Genomic DNA, 18,122 nt, shown 5'->3' with positions numbered 1-18,122 from the left:
GTGCACCGCAACCTTGTAAGCCTGGTCTCAAAACCTTTACTTTTTTCTTGACATATTAATTAAAAAGAAACACAGGAGATTTGCTTTTTAATTCTCTCATTTTCTACCTTGCTAATTCCGTCTCCCCTTCAATTTGTAGGAATGCTTAATGAAAACAGCAAGAGAGATTATCATTGGGAACTGAAATGTGTAATCAATCCCTGGATGGAAAAAATAATGGGAATTATATAATTTTAATAGCTCAAGTACTTAAAATCATAAACAGAGCAATACAAAACTTTATATGATGGAGTTTCTATAATTCATCCTTACATACAAGGAGAAATGAAACCCTGCAGATATTACTTTAGATATTGCTTAGGAGCAGACAGTCTTTTGTTCATAGAGAAGATAGCATTGAAAATGAACATTTCATGGAGCTTTAACAACTAACAAAGCTGAAAGAAGTATTTTTCACTAAGATTGCTTTGATCCATGATAGGTATTTACAATATGCAGCCAAGGGCTTTGACCATTAAGAAAAATAAAATAAAATATATAGTGCTTGAATTCCCATTAGGTCTCAAGGGTAAAAGAGTAAATTTCTCTCAACAACTTTCCTTATAGCATTTTTATCCCATTCTTTATAACAGTTGGTGCTGGGTTGAGAAAAGTAGAAGAGATTCCAGTAAGCTCCCACCTTCTTTACTCTTCCACAGAATTTCATCTCAAGCTGGGACAAGAGCTAGAGAGCGAGCAAGGCAGCCAGCTCATTCCATCTTCTCCCCCGTCTTACATCACTGCTCAAGAAGCAGGTGTTTGGAGTCCAGAGAGGATCCAGTTGTTAAAATACTTACCCGAGGCACTTAGACCAGCTCTCTCCAAGATTATATGGAATGCTAAGTTGCTCTTGTCTGCTACTGACGAGTGCTGTCTCCTTTTCTCCTGACCAACCAGGACTCTGATGTTGTTATAACGCCCAGTACCTTGTAAAACCAACATTGTAATGGCTCTTACTTCTAAATATCTGAAATTACCCTTTCCAGAAAATCAAAACTCTTTCTGTATAAATACTTCTCAGTTATGTACATGATTCATTCATTTCTACCATGAGCCCCTGAATTCTCCTGAAGGTGTTAATAACTGAAAGTATTTTTGGAAATATGAAATAACTTTATTTGGGTCCAGCCATGGAGATGTGGTGATCTGGAGGTGGTAGACAGAGGATAAACTACTCCAAAGAAGCATCAGAATCTTACTCATTCGGGCAGCTTTCCCGATCACCACCCGTCAGCCTGCAGTCACATACTTGGCTGGGCAGAGCGCCTTGCATGCAACGAGGGACGGATAAGTGTTTGTTGAATGAGAACAAGCTAATGAGACTCGGGTCCTGTAAGGAGGCTTTCTGCAGCCCTTGGTTCTTTCCTCATGTTCGAAAGAACAGGAAACTACCCTGGGCTTGCTCTAAAAGTAGTAGTTTGAAACAAATATGCAGAAATCATCTAAAGTGTGTTCATTTTTTATTTTTATTAATTTTTAAATATGTATTTATTTATTGAGACAGAGTCTCGCTCTGTCGCCCAGGCTGGAGTTGCAGTGGCACGATCTCGGCTCACTGCAGCCTCTGCCTCCCAGGTTCGAGCGATTCTCCTGCCTCAGCCTCCCGAGTAGGTGGGACTACAGGTGTGAGCCACCACATCCAGCCAATTTTTGTATTTTTAGTAGAGACAGAGTTTCACCATGGTGGCCAAGCTGGTCTCGAACTCCTGACCTCAGGTGATCGCCCACCTTGGCCTCCCAAAGTGCCAGGATTATAGGCATGAGCCACCCCGCCCACCCCTGAAGTGTATTTAAAATACTCAGTCCCCATTATCAGAAAGCTATGGAATCTAAATATATGAAACAAAGTGCCTTGCATCAGGCAAAACGGAATGGAGAGCTGACAGTGGAGGAAGGGGCTGTGTACCCTCGCTAAGGACCCAGTATCTTCCTTTGCTTCTCTTTCACATCTGAACTTCTCTCACCGGTGGTTACTCCTGTGTCTTGTAGATGAAGTCATTCAGCAGGGAGAATTTGTTTGTCTCACCAGCCAGCAGCTTAAGTTATCAGGGAAATGCAGTCAGTACACCCAGCCAGAAGTGTGGGCAGCATGGAGAGAGGGATGTCTAGAATATCCCATGAGGATGAGACTTTGAAAATAAGTTTTATAAATTTAACTTTGTTTCCTCTGCTAGTTCAGATCTTCACTCCCCTCTTTCTCGCTTCTTTGGCCTTTTTCTGTCTTCAGATTATAACTAGCTAGTTCACTGAATAACGCCCTTGTTTGAATCATCACTCTGGACTCAATCCTTGTTGATTTTTGTCACCATTTGACTACTGACCTTTCCCATTCATCTTTTTGTTCTTTAATCTTTTGTTTATTTGCTACTCTCTCTTTCTCACCCCATACCATTCCTCCAGTTTCCAGCTAAGCATTAATCTCACCGGGGAGAATATTGTTAGCCTCCAAATTCAAACTCTCTTAATATCGCATGTGAATGACCACAGCAGAAAGGAGCCCAGTGCCTAAGTATGCCTTGCCCTAGTGACCTCGCTTTATTGTTGGACTCTTAGTCCATTTGGACTGCTATAATGAAATACCATAAACAGGGTGGCCTATAAACAAATTATGTATACACACACACGTATATGTGTATATATATGTGTGCGTGTATATACATATTTTTTTTTTCCTCACAGTTCTTGAGGCTGAGAGGCCTAAGATCAAGATGCCACCAGATTTGGTGTCTGGGGGAGCCCACTCCTCCTAGGTGGTGGTTTCATGCTGTGTCTTCACATGGTGGACAGGCAAACAAGCTCCTTTGGGCCTTTTTGTTTCGTGATCCTTTAAAAAAAAAAAAAAAAAGAGACAGAGCCTCACTCTGTCACCCAGGCTGGAGTGTAGTGGCACCATCATAGCTCACTGCAGCCTTGACCTCTTGGCCTCAAGCGATCCTCCCACTTCAGCCTCCCAAGTAGCTGGGGCTATAGATGGTTGCTGCCATGCCTGGCTAAGTTTTTTTTTATTTCTTTGTAGCAACAGGGTCCTACTACATTGTCCAGACTGATCTTAAACTACTCGGCTCAAGCAATCCTCCTGCCTTGGCCTCCCAGAGTGCTTGGTTAACAGGCATGAGCCACTGCACCAGGCCTGGGTCTCTTTTATAAGGACACTAATCCCTTTCATGAGAGCTCTGCCCTCATGACCTGATTACCTCCCAAAGGCCGCACCTCTCACTACCATCACATCAAGAATAGGGTTTCAACACATGAGTTTGGGGGAACACAAACATTCAGACCATAGCAGACTGTTTTGTGAAGTGGCTGAAATCTAAGTCATTCTACATGCTCAACATTTCATTCTAGCACATATCATTCTACATGCTCAATATTTAAGAATATGTTTTTAATTTTGGCTTTTTGTGTGTGGCTTTGACCATGAAAAGAGCCTCTTTAGTGACAATGTGAATCAAAATAAAATGTATTCAGTTCATTCCATACCCCCAAGTGATTGTAGAAGGCAGGAATGAAGTAGTGGAAGAATTAAGAAAGATGTGTGGGCAGAAAACTTAGAAAAAATATTTTTCCCCAAATTTAGGGAGAGACTGTAAATCTGGCCTGATGACTATATAAATGTGAGACCACAATAAATGAAACCCTTTGCCAATTAATTTTCATAGACAAGGGAGTGAAAGTTTTGCTATTTGAAATTGCAGATGCTTTACAACTGCAGCAGGTTCAAGAATTTAACACAACCTCATTCAGTTAAGAAAGTGTAAATTCTTTGTTTCTTATTGAATATTTCTCAGGAACCCCTTCTCACTGGGAAGGGGATAATTATAGCTTGCCATTTCAAATCACCTCTTTCAAATGACTCACCTTGGTATGATACTATTTTCTGCCCCTTCTTCCCAGTTTTATGTAGTTTGATGTTTAAAACACACAAAAATCTTACATGCCCTTATGGAATAAAAGGAACCCCAGATTCAAGCCTCGTCTGGTCTGGTCTGTTCCAGGCTGGCATCTGCTGTAATAAATAGAACTGAACTGATTTGGGCTTTGCAGGGATGCGCTGTCACGCTCCACTGAAACCCCTGATCCTGACCAGTTTCCTCGATCCTAGATTTCTCACACCCTGCTCTTTTACTCCAGTCCTCCACATTGGAATTTTTGGATGCCCTGCAGCCAGATGTAGGCACTGGGGAGTCAGGAGTGTAGCCTTTAGCTCACCTATCTAGAGACCAATTTATTTCACATTCCTGCATTCTCTAGAATTTTCACTCAGATAAGAGACATCGGGATATATAAAAGTCTCACCCAATGCTTTCTTACTTTTTTCCTCACAGTCACCCAGGTCCAGATGGAACACAGTTGCCTCTTAAATCATGTTCTAATCTCCCTCTAGCTCTGATTTATAGCAAAGCTGACTTAATCATCTCGATTTGGCTTTTACAAATTCATCAAAGTCTGCCTGGCTAGTGACTCAAATCTTACTCCGAATCTCAGAAGTGAAATGTTGACTTCCTATTTCTTTTGCTATAATAATACTTTCCATGGCAAATAAAAGTCCTTGGTAGATTAGGGGAAAATGTCCACAACAATTTCTCAGTGGAGAAAAGTCCTTAGTATACTGAAAAAAAAAAGTAAAGCCATTGCACTACAGTAACTTCCTGCCCCCCTTTACCCAAGTTCTGCTGTGTCTGCAGCTGTTTTGGAAGAGAAAAGGTCCCCTTGGATCTGCTGGGCAGCATTTTTCTTACCTTCTCAACTACAAGCTGGTTCAGAGAGTGAAAGTCTACCTGGATCTCAGGAGAAAGATAACTTGAAGAGCAATGTCTATAGTGATGCAAACACAAAAACAGAAGAAACTTCTTCATTTACAATTTTTCTTTATTCTTTGATCTCTCAAGAACCCCCATGATTTTTGTGACATGCTCCTGCAGTGCATCCCACTCATCCTACTCACCCCTCACCTGAACTCCCCAGAGTCAGGATCAGATTTCCATGGGCTCAGCAGAGGGCTAGAGAAGAGTCAGAAGACAAAGATCTACAAGCTGTGTTACTTAGGAAGCCTCTAGAGAAACAGACCAAAATAATATACATATACCTATGTTATACACACATACACATATACATATATAAAACACATATATACATGCACATATATACATGTACACATTCATATATGCACAGATACATACACATACATACAATATACGAATACTAAATACAGGTCAATTCACTTCAACCAAAGATTCTGTATTCTGTGAGTTAAACCTGGCTCTGTTATTTCATTTTTCTTTATTCTATTAAAGGACTCAAGTTTTGTATTGTTTCTGCTTTTTTACCATTACCTGAATTAGCGTCAATTAAGAAATTATTTTTCTTTCATTGTATCTGTCCCAATTGTTCTTTTCTACCAACATGTTTGTCTTTTTAGCAAAAAGTGAAGGTTTTATTTTCAAAACATTAATTGAAATCAGCTTGACCAGACTTTACTATTTTTTTTTCCTTTCACAGTTAGAATCATGAAGTCTAACAGGGGGTAGGGAACTATCTCAATTCCATTCCCAGAATGAGGTAGATGGGCCCCAGTAAGAAACGAGGATTCGGAGCAACTCTGTGCATGTTGGTTGAGACTCCAACCAACCGAAGAATAGGAATTGGCTGTCACCAAAGTGAAAATACACCCCGCCGAGGGAAATTCCCACACACAATCTGTTCAAATACCAAATCTGGATATATGCCCCCAAATGTGAGGGCAGATAAAAATGTAAAAATGGGATTTAGGAAGCAAACACATCAGATAGGTAAAAAAGACATCATTCTCAAGTTTAAGAAAATGGAGTGGCTCCAAAAGTCTTATTGTAAAATCTTCTTCAAAAAGAAGATCTTTAAAGGTCAAAGAAGGAAATCATAGGAAGAAATAAGAACAAAATAAACATATATTAAGATGATGGGAAGGACAAATATGACAAGGTTTTTCAGAAAGCTTAGAGAAAGGATAAATCAATACGGAAGGAAAAGAGGGAAGATAATCAATAGGGAAGATACACTACGTAAGAGATACAGCCAAGGAAAAAGCTAAAACAACTGGAGTCAAGCCAACAATTAGGAACGCTCCCGTTTTTCCAGCCACCAAGCAGCCGGCTCTGACATCTACAGGATCGCGGGTGGAAACCCACCACCCTGTCTCAACCACCAACATCCCCTTTCGTGGACTGAGAGTTGCCAGCCTCTATAAGTTTTATTTTCCTCCCTATCTACTTGTGTTTTCAGGGGATAAGTCTAGTTGGGAAAACATGTACAAATAAAGATGAGATATTAGAAGTACTATAATACAGATGTATACTTAATTCAGCAGGAGAAACAGACGTGATTGATCCATTCCTAAACTAGAATTCATTCGTATGAACTATGATGAGACTAACATTGTATAGCTAAGAAGATCAAAGATATCAAGGAACAATACAAACTGATTGATACTTTTATTTTTGATAGGGAGATATTTACTCCACTTCTTAGCTTCTACATTGAAGGTGATTCAAGCTATCTATTCACTAACATTTTCAGTGAAGATTATTTTAAGAAATACAATTTATAAGGTTGAAAATCCACTAAGCTGAAATGAACATTTGATGTTTGAAATTATAAAACATCTAGGTGATTGCATTTGAAGTTCTTTAATGTTTAAAACTTACATAGATTCATTTTGTTCATGATTTAGGCAGGATGTGATGGCTAATACCTGTCATATCAGCACTTTGGGAGGCCGAGGCGAGAGAATCTGCTGAGCCCAGGAGTTTGAGGCCAGCCTGAGCAAGAAAGACCCTGGCTCTACAATAAATAAATATATGAAAATAAAATCTTAAAAATTAAAAAAACTCAGTAGATCAAACATATGCCTACATCTTTTATAAGACCAGTCAGTATTTGCTCTGAGTATCTTAGAATGATTTGTGTTTTGTTGTTTTACTGGGTAGCTTGTTTTGATAAAGTACTATATTTTTTTAGTTGGGATTATCAGTGATCTGTCAACTGAAAATCTCTAGAGAAAACTATAACACGAGGTAATAAATTCAAAAGTTCTTAATCTCCATATACATTTATATGATCATCTACTCACTGAGTTTTTAAATAAAAAGTTAAATGCATATATGAGAACAAATATAATTCATAAAATAATGGTAATTACTTGTTTTTAAAAATATGATTTTAAAAAATATTACATCTTCCACTGAAAAAATATGGTTATCTCTGAAAATCTAAAATCTAATACAGTGCCTGACAAGTAGACAAATGGGTAGTGCCCAAAAATATGTTGACAAATGAATAAATATAACCTGAGAAAAAAAGTCAATCCTTAGTCAAATCAAATCCAGTCTTATATTTATTTTCTATTTGGCTATGATACTTTGTCTTCTATAGTCAGTTGAAATGCTGAAAGGATCTTTCACATAATTAAAAAATTATCTTAACTACATTTAAAGCAAAAGAGGAATACGAATTTAATTTTAAACCCGGATTACACATGATTCCACATGCTGTTTTTGTGCTGAAGAAATATTTTTATTGTGAGGTTCTCCTCAAAATGGTGAAAAAAGCATAACTTCTCTAATGCAGAGACTAAATACTATTAAAATTTAGGACAAACTGAAAACTGTCCCAATCGTAACATGGCAGTTAAATTCACGTTAGAAGGAAAGTATACTTCATAAATGACAGAATTCAGGTTTCTGCTTGTCTTCTTTTGTTATTAGCTCTTCACCACAAAAATAGGTGTGAGTATAGATCAGTAGCTGTTCCATGTGATACACACAGATGCCCTGAAACAAGTTTAAAGTAGAACAAGTCTTCCACCCAGGATAAGAACGTATCACTTCTCTGTATTTAACTGTTTTATCTACTCTGTTTGGAAGAGCACACTAGCACCAAGGCACCATTCTTCAAAAACAATGTTTCTTTTATGATTTGTTTTGCTTCTTTTTCCTGTCAGAAACTAGAAAATCAATACTTTTTATTTAGCCATTATATTGATAATTTTCATTCGCTTGGGTCAACATTTAAGGAGTACACGAGGTGCTTTTTGTGATTAACATTGGGAGGTAAAAATGTTAAAATTCCTAATTGTCAGGGAATATCTGATATGTTCACAATAAAGCCTCCAGGAGATATGTACACAGGGTGAATATAAAATCATCTGTCAATCTTTTAAAATTTTTTTCCCATTAAACCCTCATTAACATGTAACCATATAATAAGCATAATGGTAATTTGTGATCATATATTGAGGTAATTCAAGTCTTATGACTTACATCACATCTTCACATGGTGGGTTTTTTTGATTCTGAATTTTTGAGGCATAAAGTAAGATAAATAGAAGAGCATCTTATATGTATATATTTTCAAAGATTTACTAAAGCCAAACTCCAGAGTGTTCAGGGGGACTCAATTAGTCATCTTAGAGTTAAAAGAAAGAAAAGAAAAAGAAAGAAAAAGTAAGAAAAAATGAATAGGGTAAAATGAAAACTTTGAAAAGATGTGAAAAGATAGATTTTAACTAATGTGACTATAATTGTGCCATCACTGAGTACACAGGTGGAAGAATTGTAGAGTTTGGGTACAAATGTGTATCTTGGATATGGTTTATGTTCACTCTTTCATTTAAAAGCTGAATTTTAGAGAGAGTTAAATGGCATTTCACAAAGCTAGTTGGCAGCAGAGCCCAGACTAAAACCAAGATTTCCTTGTAGGCATGTGTATTAGTCCGTTCTCACACCGCTACGAAGAATTATCCGAGACTGGGTAATTTATGAAAAGAGGTTTACTTGACCCACAATTTTTAACAGGCTTAACAGGAAACATAGCTGGGAGGCCTCTGGAAGCTTACAATCGTGGCAGAAGGGGAAGTAAGCATGTCTTACCATGGTGGAGCAGGGGAGAGAGAGAGAGAGAGAGAGGCACGGCAGTGTAAGCCTGTACCAACAGCTACTCAGGAGACTGAGGTGGGCAGATTACTTGAGCCCAGGAGTTGAAGCCTGCATTGAGCTATAATCATGCCTCTGCGCTCCAGCCTGGGTGAGAGTGAGACCTTGTCTCTATGGAAAAAAAATTACTTTAAACCTATAACATTTCCTTATTTTATCATTTATGTAAAGATTTATTAGTGAAAATGTTCCTTCTATCCTTAAACCCCATCTGTTTCACTTCACCCCCAATAAATAACAGTAGGTTTTGTACATTCTTCCAGAGTTTAATGTACATACATGCAAAGATGCATATAAATTCTTCCCATGCACATTTTTTACAGTGACATAAAATTGTATTTATTGGGTACAACCTGATATTTTGAAGTATACAAACATGTGGAATGATTAAATCTAGCTAGTTGACATATGCATCACCTCACATAGTCATCATTTTCTGTGGTGAGAACACTTATCCACCCACTTTACATTTTTTAGTATACAATATATTTTTATTAACTATAATCACCATGTTGGACAATAGATCTCTTGAACTTGTTCCTATTTAACTGAAATTTTGTCCCACACATCTTTTTTACACAAACATTAGCATGCTCTACATATTACTTTCACCTGAAAAATAGTTACTTTTCATAATTTTTTCATAGTTCTTTGAGCATTAAAAAATTAATGTGTGTAGGCCGGGCGCGGTGGCTCACGCTTGTAATCTCAGCACTTTGGGAGGCCGAGGCGGGTGGATCACGAGGTCAGGAGATCGAGACCACGGTGAAACCCCGTCTCTACTAAAAATACAAAAAATTAGCCGGGCGTGGTGGCGGGCGCCTGTAGTCTCAGCTACTCGGAGAGGCTGAGGCAGGAGAATGGCGTGAACCCGGGAGGCGGAGCTTGCAGTGAGCCGAGATTGCGCCACTGCACTCCAGCCTGGGCGACAGAGCAAGACTCCATCTCAAGAAAAAAAAAAAAAAAAAAATTAATGTGTGTAAACCCTAAAACCCTGTAACTTATCATTCTTCACTGTATACTATTATTACGATGACTACTGAAAAGTAGTAGTCTTCAGTAGTTGAATTTCTAAAATATGTTGCTAGATGAAACAAGAGAAGTTAGTGTTTTGAGTTTCAATCTTTTTCTTGTTTTTGTCTTATGATATCTTATGATATCCATTATTTTTAAAAAGTATTTTCACATGCAGATTCATCTATCTTTTCTTCTGTGACTTTATTTGAATCCTCGCTTGAAATCCCTTCTCCTTTCTGAGTTTATGTAGAAATTCTTCAATATTTTCTTGTAGCGTTTTTTTCCCCCCATTTGCTTTCTCTGAAATTTATATCAATGGAGGAAGAGACATGGATTCAAATTTTTTTTCCAAATGGCTACCATTCAACAGTTTGTTGAAGAGGTCAGCTTTCCCTAACTGACTTGAGACTCTACTTGGACCATATGTTTAACTATTATATGAACTGGGTCTATTTCTTGACTTTCTGTACTGTTGCTTTACTGACTTTTCCGTACTGTTGTTTTTTACAAACTGTCTGTCCATTTTGCCTAGAGTTTCTTAAAGTCTGACTCAGAATAACCAATCTTTTCATAGCAGCAAAAAAAAAAAAAAAAAAAAAAAAAAAAAAGAAATTCTAGCATCGTTAAATGACAATAAAGATTAAACTGTTAACAGAATAAAAGTGTTAATTGGTTTTAACTGCTCTGTGGAAAAGCTGTGCTTTGAAGAATTTCGTTATGTTCTATAATTAAACATTAAATTTTAAATACTAAGTAGAAATACCACTGGGTTTTTAGGAACATGTTCCTACTCTACCCCATTACTGAGAGTTTAAAATTTCCGTGTTCACAGAGACTAAATATTTGGTTATTAAATATGTACACAATATTGCAAAACTTAGTGAGAATGAAATTATACAGCTGTGAAGATGGACAAAATTGCCAGATGTCAACTAATTCACCTGTAGCAAAGTTTTATCTATAGACCTACAAAAAATTATCTTAAAGTATCTACGCTTTTTAAAGTAAAATGTCTCCATAATTTTTGACTTGGTAAATTTCTTTCACACATCATGTGGGAAGAAAGAGTGGCATTTCAAAGTCACGCCTTCATAGAGAGCCAAGTTTGAGAGTTACAGACAAGAAAAAGAGGGCGTGGTCTAGTAGTTCAATGCTAGGAATATTTTCTCCAGAAAATTCCTCCACGCACCATGTTAGGGCTGATTCTGCCCTTGAAGGCAACTAAGAGAACCATGAATAGTGGAGCACTTCCTTTGGAGTTCGGTTTCCTTCAAATATATACATCCACATGATCCCTGGTTATTTTTTATTTGTTAGAACATAACAGAGAAGTCTGACAGTACTGTTATTTCAAGTGATTCTGGATGCGAGTGGTGAGGCTGGATAAAGAGGATATTATCTTAGATTCCACAGAGGAATGTAATTTGACAAACAGACATTTAGGGAAAAGACTAGGAATTTTACATTCTTACTGCATTAAAATATATTGACTCCTTAGCACATGCTGTCAGTGTCAGATGGAAGGGTTCCCAAGGCCACTCTCCAGCTCAATACTCCTCTAGAAGACTCACAAGACTCAGAAAAACATTTTGCTCAGTTTATATCACCACAGTAAGAAATAAGATTAAAATCAGCAAAGGGAAAAGTCACAAGGGATAAAGGCCAGGAGAGACCAGGCAAAAGCTTCCAAGGCCCCTCCCAGTCGGGTTGCATGGGGACACCCTTAATTCTCCCAGCAATGACAAGTGACAACACACACAGTGCCATAAACCGGAGACGCTCCCCTGAGCCTTGATGTCCAAGGGTTTTATTGGGGATCAGTCATGTCGGCAGGCAGCACCCCCAGGACTGACTCAGCTACTCAGACTTCAGGCTGCATCAGAGTAGAAACAGGCATTCCTGCTAGGCTGTCCCTTGTTGGGATTAATGTATCTGGTCAAATGGGTATAGCATGGCCCAAGGTCTCAGACTTACAGAAACAGGCAGAATATTCCAAAGGCCCCAGAAATCATATCCCAGAAGCCAGCCATAGGCCCATCCTAAAAATAGGAATGGAGAATGTGCAGGGTTTGAATAACCAACCGGGGCCTGCTAAGTTAACCCTTTCCTGCCCACTATCATACATTACTTCATTTAATTAAAAAAAACTGATAACTTCTCATCTATAAAATCAGCAACAAGAAGTTAACAGGTAAAATAACTGGCTCAGATTGATCCCCAATTGTCCTCCTCATGGCCCTATACTTCTCCCTGGTAGCACATACCACAGTAAGTTTGTGATTCTTGCTGGCCTTTCCCCACTACTCAAAAGCCTCAGAAGCAATAGGCCATATATATTTTTCCCTCCTAATCAGTTCCCAGGCCCAAAACAGTGCTTAGGTTATAGTAGCTACTTGAAAATTGTATGATAAATTTATATGACAGGCTAGAGCATTGTGGTTGAAATCGGTGCCCTAAGTCTTTTGAATCCTATATTGTTATAATTTCCCTATATCACAATGTCAAAAAAACAAACAAAAACAGAATATTCTGGAAACAAGTGTGCCAGTTCTCTTTACCTCTTAGAATTTTTATGAGGCCCTAGAATATTCCTCAGAGCTGAAAGAAACCTTAGAGATTATATTACCCAACATTCTATTTTCGATAAGAAAAAAACATTCATTTTGTACAAAGACATTGTTAGATATAAAGAGAGATTACATTTGCAATTGTCTACAAATACCAATAGAATTCTTGTTTGAAGTCAGGACAAACACATCGTCCGTATTTTCCCTGTTTCACAAAATAAATGCAATTGAGGAATGTGAATCTTGTTGGCAAGGAAGTTGGGGGTTCAAATGTAACACCTGTTTTAGCTTTTCCCAAGTCAAGGAAATAATTCTTTGGGTTCGTTTGCCCTTTTTGACATATTTCTAATATTAGTTTTATATATCACAGTCTTTAAAAAGTTGTGCAAATACATCTTCTAATATGTCCTCCTGTGGGTCTCATGTGTCATCTCCCGCTCCTCTTTGATGAAATGGTGACCTGTGGAGAAGGTTCTGGAGTCCAGTCATTATCAAATATAATGTGCATGTGAGTCACCTGGGGGTGTGTTAAATGCAGATTTAGATTTGACGGTCTGGTCAAGCTCCCAGGGAGGCAGATGCTACTGATCCAAGGACCATGCTTTGAGGAGCAAGTCAAATGCCATCTAAATTATTTCCTCTTTCTCCTATTCTCTAGTATTGGCTTGTTACCACAAGACTGTTTAGACAGATATGAAACAGTCTATCTGTTCCCTAATAGCCCCAAAAGAACACATTTTAAACAATAATAAGGGAAACCTAGAGTATTAGTGCATTTACACACTCCTGTAAATACCCAAGACTGGGTAATTTACAAAGGAAAGAGGTTTAATTGACTTAGTTGCACATGGCTGTGGAGGCCTCAGGAAACTTACCATCATGGCAGAAGGTGAAAAGGAAGCAGGGACCTTCTTCCCATGGTGGCAGGAGAGAGAGGAGCAATGGAGGAACTTCCAAACACTTACAAAACCATCAGATCTCACAAGAACTCACTCTATCAGGAGAGCAGCATGGGAGAAACCGCCCCCTGATCCATTCACCTCCCTCCCTCCACATGTGGGGATTACAGGTCCCTCCCTGGACAAATGGGGATTACAATTTGGGATGAGATTTGGGTGGGGACACAGAGCCAAACCATATCACCTAGCCCATTTATTCCAACATGGCTGACAAAAATCATAAATATGACCTTCATCTAGGCTTAGGTACAAACACTGAAGAAACAGCATCTTCTACCTAAAGTTTCTTTGCTTTTTATGCTGTTTTAAACGCCTTATTTCCTGATCAAAGGATGAAGTTTACAGTAGTTTTTACTTCAGAGGCAAAAATCCCTCCTGCAAGCATGCAAGCTCTTGCGCGGGGCAGAGTCAAATCCCAGAAAGTGGACAAGCACTCGACCTTTACATCTCAATGACTGAGTGTGAAATAACAATTTGTGTCTTCATTATCTCATTTCCAAAGGCTAATAAGCACTGTTTTTCAGATGACTATGAACAAAGCTCAACCTCAAACAAGATGCACTCGCTACTTATCAATGGTTTTGTTGCTGCTGCTCCTTACTCCTCTGAATCAACAAAGAAAGCTCATTTGTTTCACTTTGTGAAAACTCTTCATTTTCCCCCCAGACTTTCCATTTCACGCTGTGTGAATTTTATTAAGATCTCTTTCAGAGAAGCTAAGTGCTGGCTCTATAGGGCCCTAAGGGATCACAGTTGCAGCCTCTGTAATGTTGGAAGCCTCTTGAGACATTTCTTTTCTATTGAAAACTCCTTGGAGAATCAGAGAAGAATCTAAAATCTTTTTGGTGCTTAAAGAAATAGTTTTCCTCGTGAATATTTTTATGTTATAACTTGAAAATCGCTTGATGTCGTAACCTAAAAAATCAACACAGAAATCCAATTAATGTCCAATATCTGAATATTAACATACTGATATTGGGTGGGTCTTTCTGAAAACTTTCTTAAAAGCTAGCTTAGAATATTAAAATATTTTCCATTTTAGAGTTAGCCTTTGTTAATAACACTTACCTATAATCCTATTGAATAACAATTTGTCAGTGGAGTTTTCCCAATAAAAAATGTTTTTAAAAAGTAATTCTAATTAGTTGAAAAAAGAATTTGCATTCTGATTTTTCCCTGAATTGACATAAGAATTTTAGTATTATATGCTCTCAGAAATGACAGTGATAACTGCATAACAGTTTGCCCATAATATTGTATCATAATAGTCTATGTCATATGGCAGTTAAAAATACTGTAATTCATTTAAATATTGGAAAGCATCCACTGTCATTGCCTAAATCACCTTTTTTTCTGTTCCTTTACACTGTTGTGAATGCCTCCTTTTTAAACATCCAAATATACATGGATTTTTATTTTTAGTTCCATTTTCATGTACCATTAAAAGATGCATGTTTTGGTTGGTTTGGTTACAGCTGAAATCAGCCTCACTAACTCCTGTGGAGATCAGGAGGAGGCACAAGGGCAAGGGCTTTGTCTACGTGGAAAACTGTTACGCACTTGAACACATGGAGACCCATCTCTTTCCCTATCTCTCTTCTCACAGAATGTGTGACACAGGAGAAGGACTATTCACTTTTCAAACAAGGGAAGGAGAAATGATCTATCAGAAGGTTCATTCTGCGACACTGGCCATAGCTGAGCAACATGAAAGATTAATGCTAGAAATGGAGCAGAAGGCCCGGGTAAGGCCCCTTCCTTGGTAACCTATCAGCTTGGAAATGAATGTCACTGGGATCTGATGTACACCGTGTATGTGTGGGGCCATTCATGTCAGCACCTGGGTGTCCACCCTGCCCTGATCCTGAGGGTTTACCCTACCCTCTCATCTAATATCCTACTCAATGTGTCACAAAAGAAGTTATTTGTGGCCACCAACTGTGAGCCCTGCACTTCTGGCATCTACCTATGTAAGACCTGTGGCCTTGGATGTCAGAGAGAATAGATTGCATGAAATAAGAAGCAATGCTGTCTGCATGTCCCCACATACAGTTGGACAATCAGATTTAAATATGGGCTCAAAATAACTAGGAAAATTAAGTTCTCACCAGAAAGGGTTCCACTTTTTTTTTTTTTTTAAGTCTTTATGTTTATCCTAGGTGCTCTAAAACTTCTAGCTCTTTCTTTATAGGTAATAAAATGTTTGCAGAAGGAGCTTATGCTGGTTGACAATAGAATAATTTGTCTATCGTCTTGTCCTGGAACTGTAGTCCAGTTTTAGGATCAAGCTAAAAAATAATCTAGTAAAGAATCTAAAGTAGTAAATTTTATTAATATGACAAGCTGAAAAATAATAAGCTTTATTACTAATTTGCTTGAAAGGCAAACAATGAAATGACTATTATTATGATCTTAAGAGATGAGTATTTTTTCTCTAGGATTTATAAAGATGCATCAGAGTTCATCTATAGAAGGACAGGTGGTGTTTGGGAAGCATCTGTAATTCTCTTTGTGAAACATCAGTAAGTCCATTCTAGTTTAAGACAATGAAGTTTTATATTACTATTTTAGTTTTTAATCTCTAAAATTCTATGAAATATTTCGAAGTATAAAATATTTTTAAAAGAAAACAGAAGTAGCTTAAATGATCATATTTTATTCTTAATGCACTTCTAATTTTCTCAGTACTATCTCTCTCCATCTGGGGTATGGTTAAAAAAAGAGCCTTCCTAACACCTCAGGAGGGAAAGGGCAACACAGGACATTGGAATCCCCATGGAAATGAAAGAGTAGCTTCAGCAGTTGTAGGATGATTAAGATGAGACTGTGGGATTAACTGAAGAACCATCAATTAGAGAGGGCTGGTAAAACTTAATCTTCTAGAAAGATTTGGGTTAACTTTAAACCATTGTAACCATTATCTAATCAATGTGATGTTTTTCTAGTGATTAAAATCAAGTGGAAAAATATAACTATCAAATTTCAAATTATTTCAGAGTCGTGCGTATTGATCATCAGCCCATATTTTCAATCTGCTGGTGCTTGTTTTCAACCAAAATTTACCATGGGGCTAACCATGATGTCACTTGCTATTAGTTAGCCTCTGTACTTCTTTACTTATAGTTGTTTTAAACAAGCAAAAGCTCAGAGTGATTTAAATGTTTGAATGCTGGAAATTCCAAGAGCTCTTTCACATACTGTAATTATCTGACATAAAGAAGAGTACCCCATTGGTGCTCTGGGCTTGCATCCCAACACCACCACTTACTGGCTGTGTAATCTTGGGCAAGTTATTTAACTCTGGTTTTCCTTTATCTGTAACAAGGGCATGTAATAGTTCTACTCATTTGGTTGTTTTGAGGTTTCTGTGCATTCATCTATATAAAGTGCTGAGAATCAGACCAAGCACATAGAAGTACCATGAAAGCGTTCATTATGGATGAGGGTGATGTCGGAGTGACCTTGAATAGTTGTAAGAGTTGCTATTACGGCTACATAATATCCTTCACAATGTTTCAAGTATTTCTAACAATGTTGTGCCAAAATATTTGCTAAACAAAACTTAATTCGCTTTTGTTGTTGATGTTGTTGTATGTTCTCGTGTCCTGTGCCACTAAGAAGCAAGTCAAAGGAATGGAGCCAAGTAATTGCTTTTAATGGCTCAGAGATGAGATAATGGATCCAGTCACTGTAACCACAGGCAGTCTAAAACTAGGGTGTACACCACAGGCGTGGGTGCCAATATCAGTGCTGAGACAGAGAGAGTGCAACAAATGTTTAAACAGCAGGCTCAGCAAGGCTCAACAGAGAAACAAAATGTTTCCAGAAATTACAAAATCAGAGACTCCATCACTTGGCCCATACATGTCAATAGAGTATTTGGTTTAACTCAGAAATAATTTCACAACTATGCTTTTCTCTGCAGGTTAATGCTAGTAAGAACTACTCCATGGCTAATTTGTTCTTCAGAGTAAACTGAACTAATCCTTTTCCAAATGCAAGCTGCCTCAAGTTGATAAATGCCTAAATTTCCAAAATACTACAACCAAACGTGAAGTTTTCCCGTTCTCCCAGATACAATTTGTTTACAGATACCTCAACATGCACAAAACTTTTCTTGGTTGCTGTTTTTTGAGACAGGGTCTCGCTCTGTCACCCCGGCCAGAGTGCAATGGTGTGAACACAGCTCACTGCAGCCTCAATGTCCTGGCTCAAGTGATCCTCCAGCCTCAGCCCCCAACTAGCTGGTACTGCAGGCCTGCACCACTATTCCTAGCCAATTTTTGAATTTTTTATAGAGACGAGGTCTTACTGTGCTGCCCAGGCTGGTGTTGAACTCCTGGGTTCAAGCGCTCCAACTTCCTTGGTCTCTCAAAGTGCTAGGAATACAGGTGTGACCACCATGCCTGGCCACAGAAAACTCTTATAAAAATTTCCAACAAGTATGAAAGGATGTTTAAATACTCTGTAACTCTTCATTTGCTATTTAAAATAACAAAATTGTAACTTGAAAGTTGGATAAACAAACTCAAATGAGAAATAGTCTCAACAACCGTTTCTTACTATAAAAGAAT

At 38.0% G+C, this 18,122-nt stretch overlaps 1 protein-coding gene across 1 annotated transcript in view; it reads left to right on the top strand.

The window, feature by feature from the left end:
- Positions 1-18,122, top strand: part of DOK6 (docking protein 6) — a 426,698-nt gene that overhangs the window by 305,005 nt on the left and 103,571 nt on the right. Inside the window, exon 6 of the mRNA XM_055296826.2 lies at positions 15,155-15,293. Coding sequence (XP_055152801.2) covers positions 15,155-15,293 — 139 coding nt within the window. The remainder of the gene's footprint in view (positions 1-15,154; positions 15,294-18,122) is intronic.

Source organism: Symphalangus syndactylus, chromosome 1, assembly GCF_028878055.3.
Source record: "Symphalangus syndactylus isolate Jambi chromosome 1, NHGRI_mSymSyn1-v2.1_pri, whole genome shotgun sequence".
In the NCBI taxonomy this organism is placed as follows: Eukaryota; Metazoa; Chordata; class Mammalia; order Primates; family Hylobatidae; genus Symphalangus; species Symphalangus syndactylus.
This window is presented reverse-complemented; position numbering and strand designations above follow the sequence as displayed.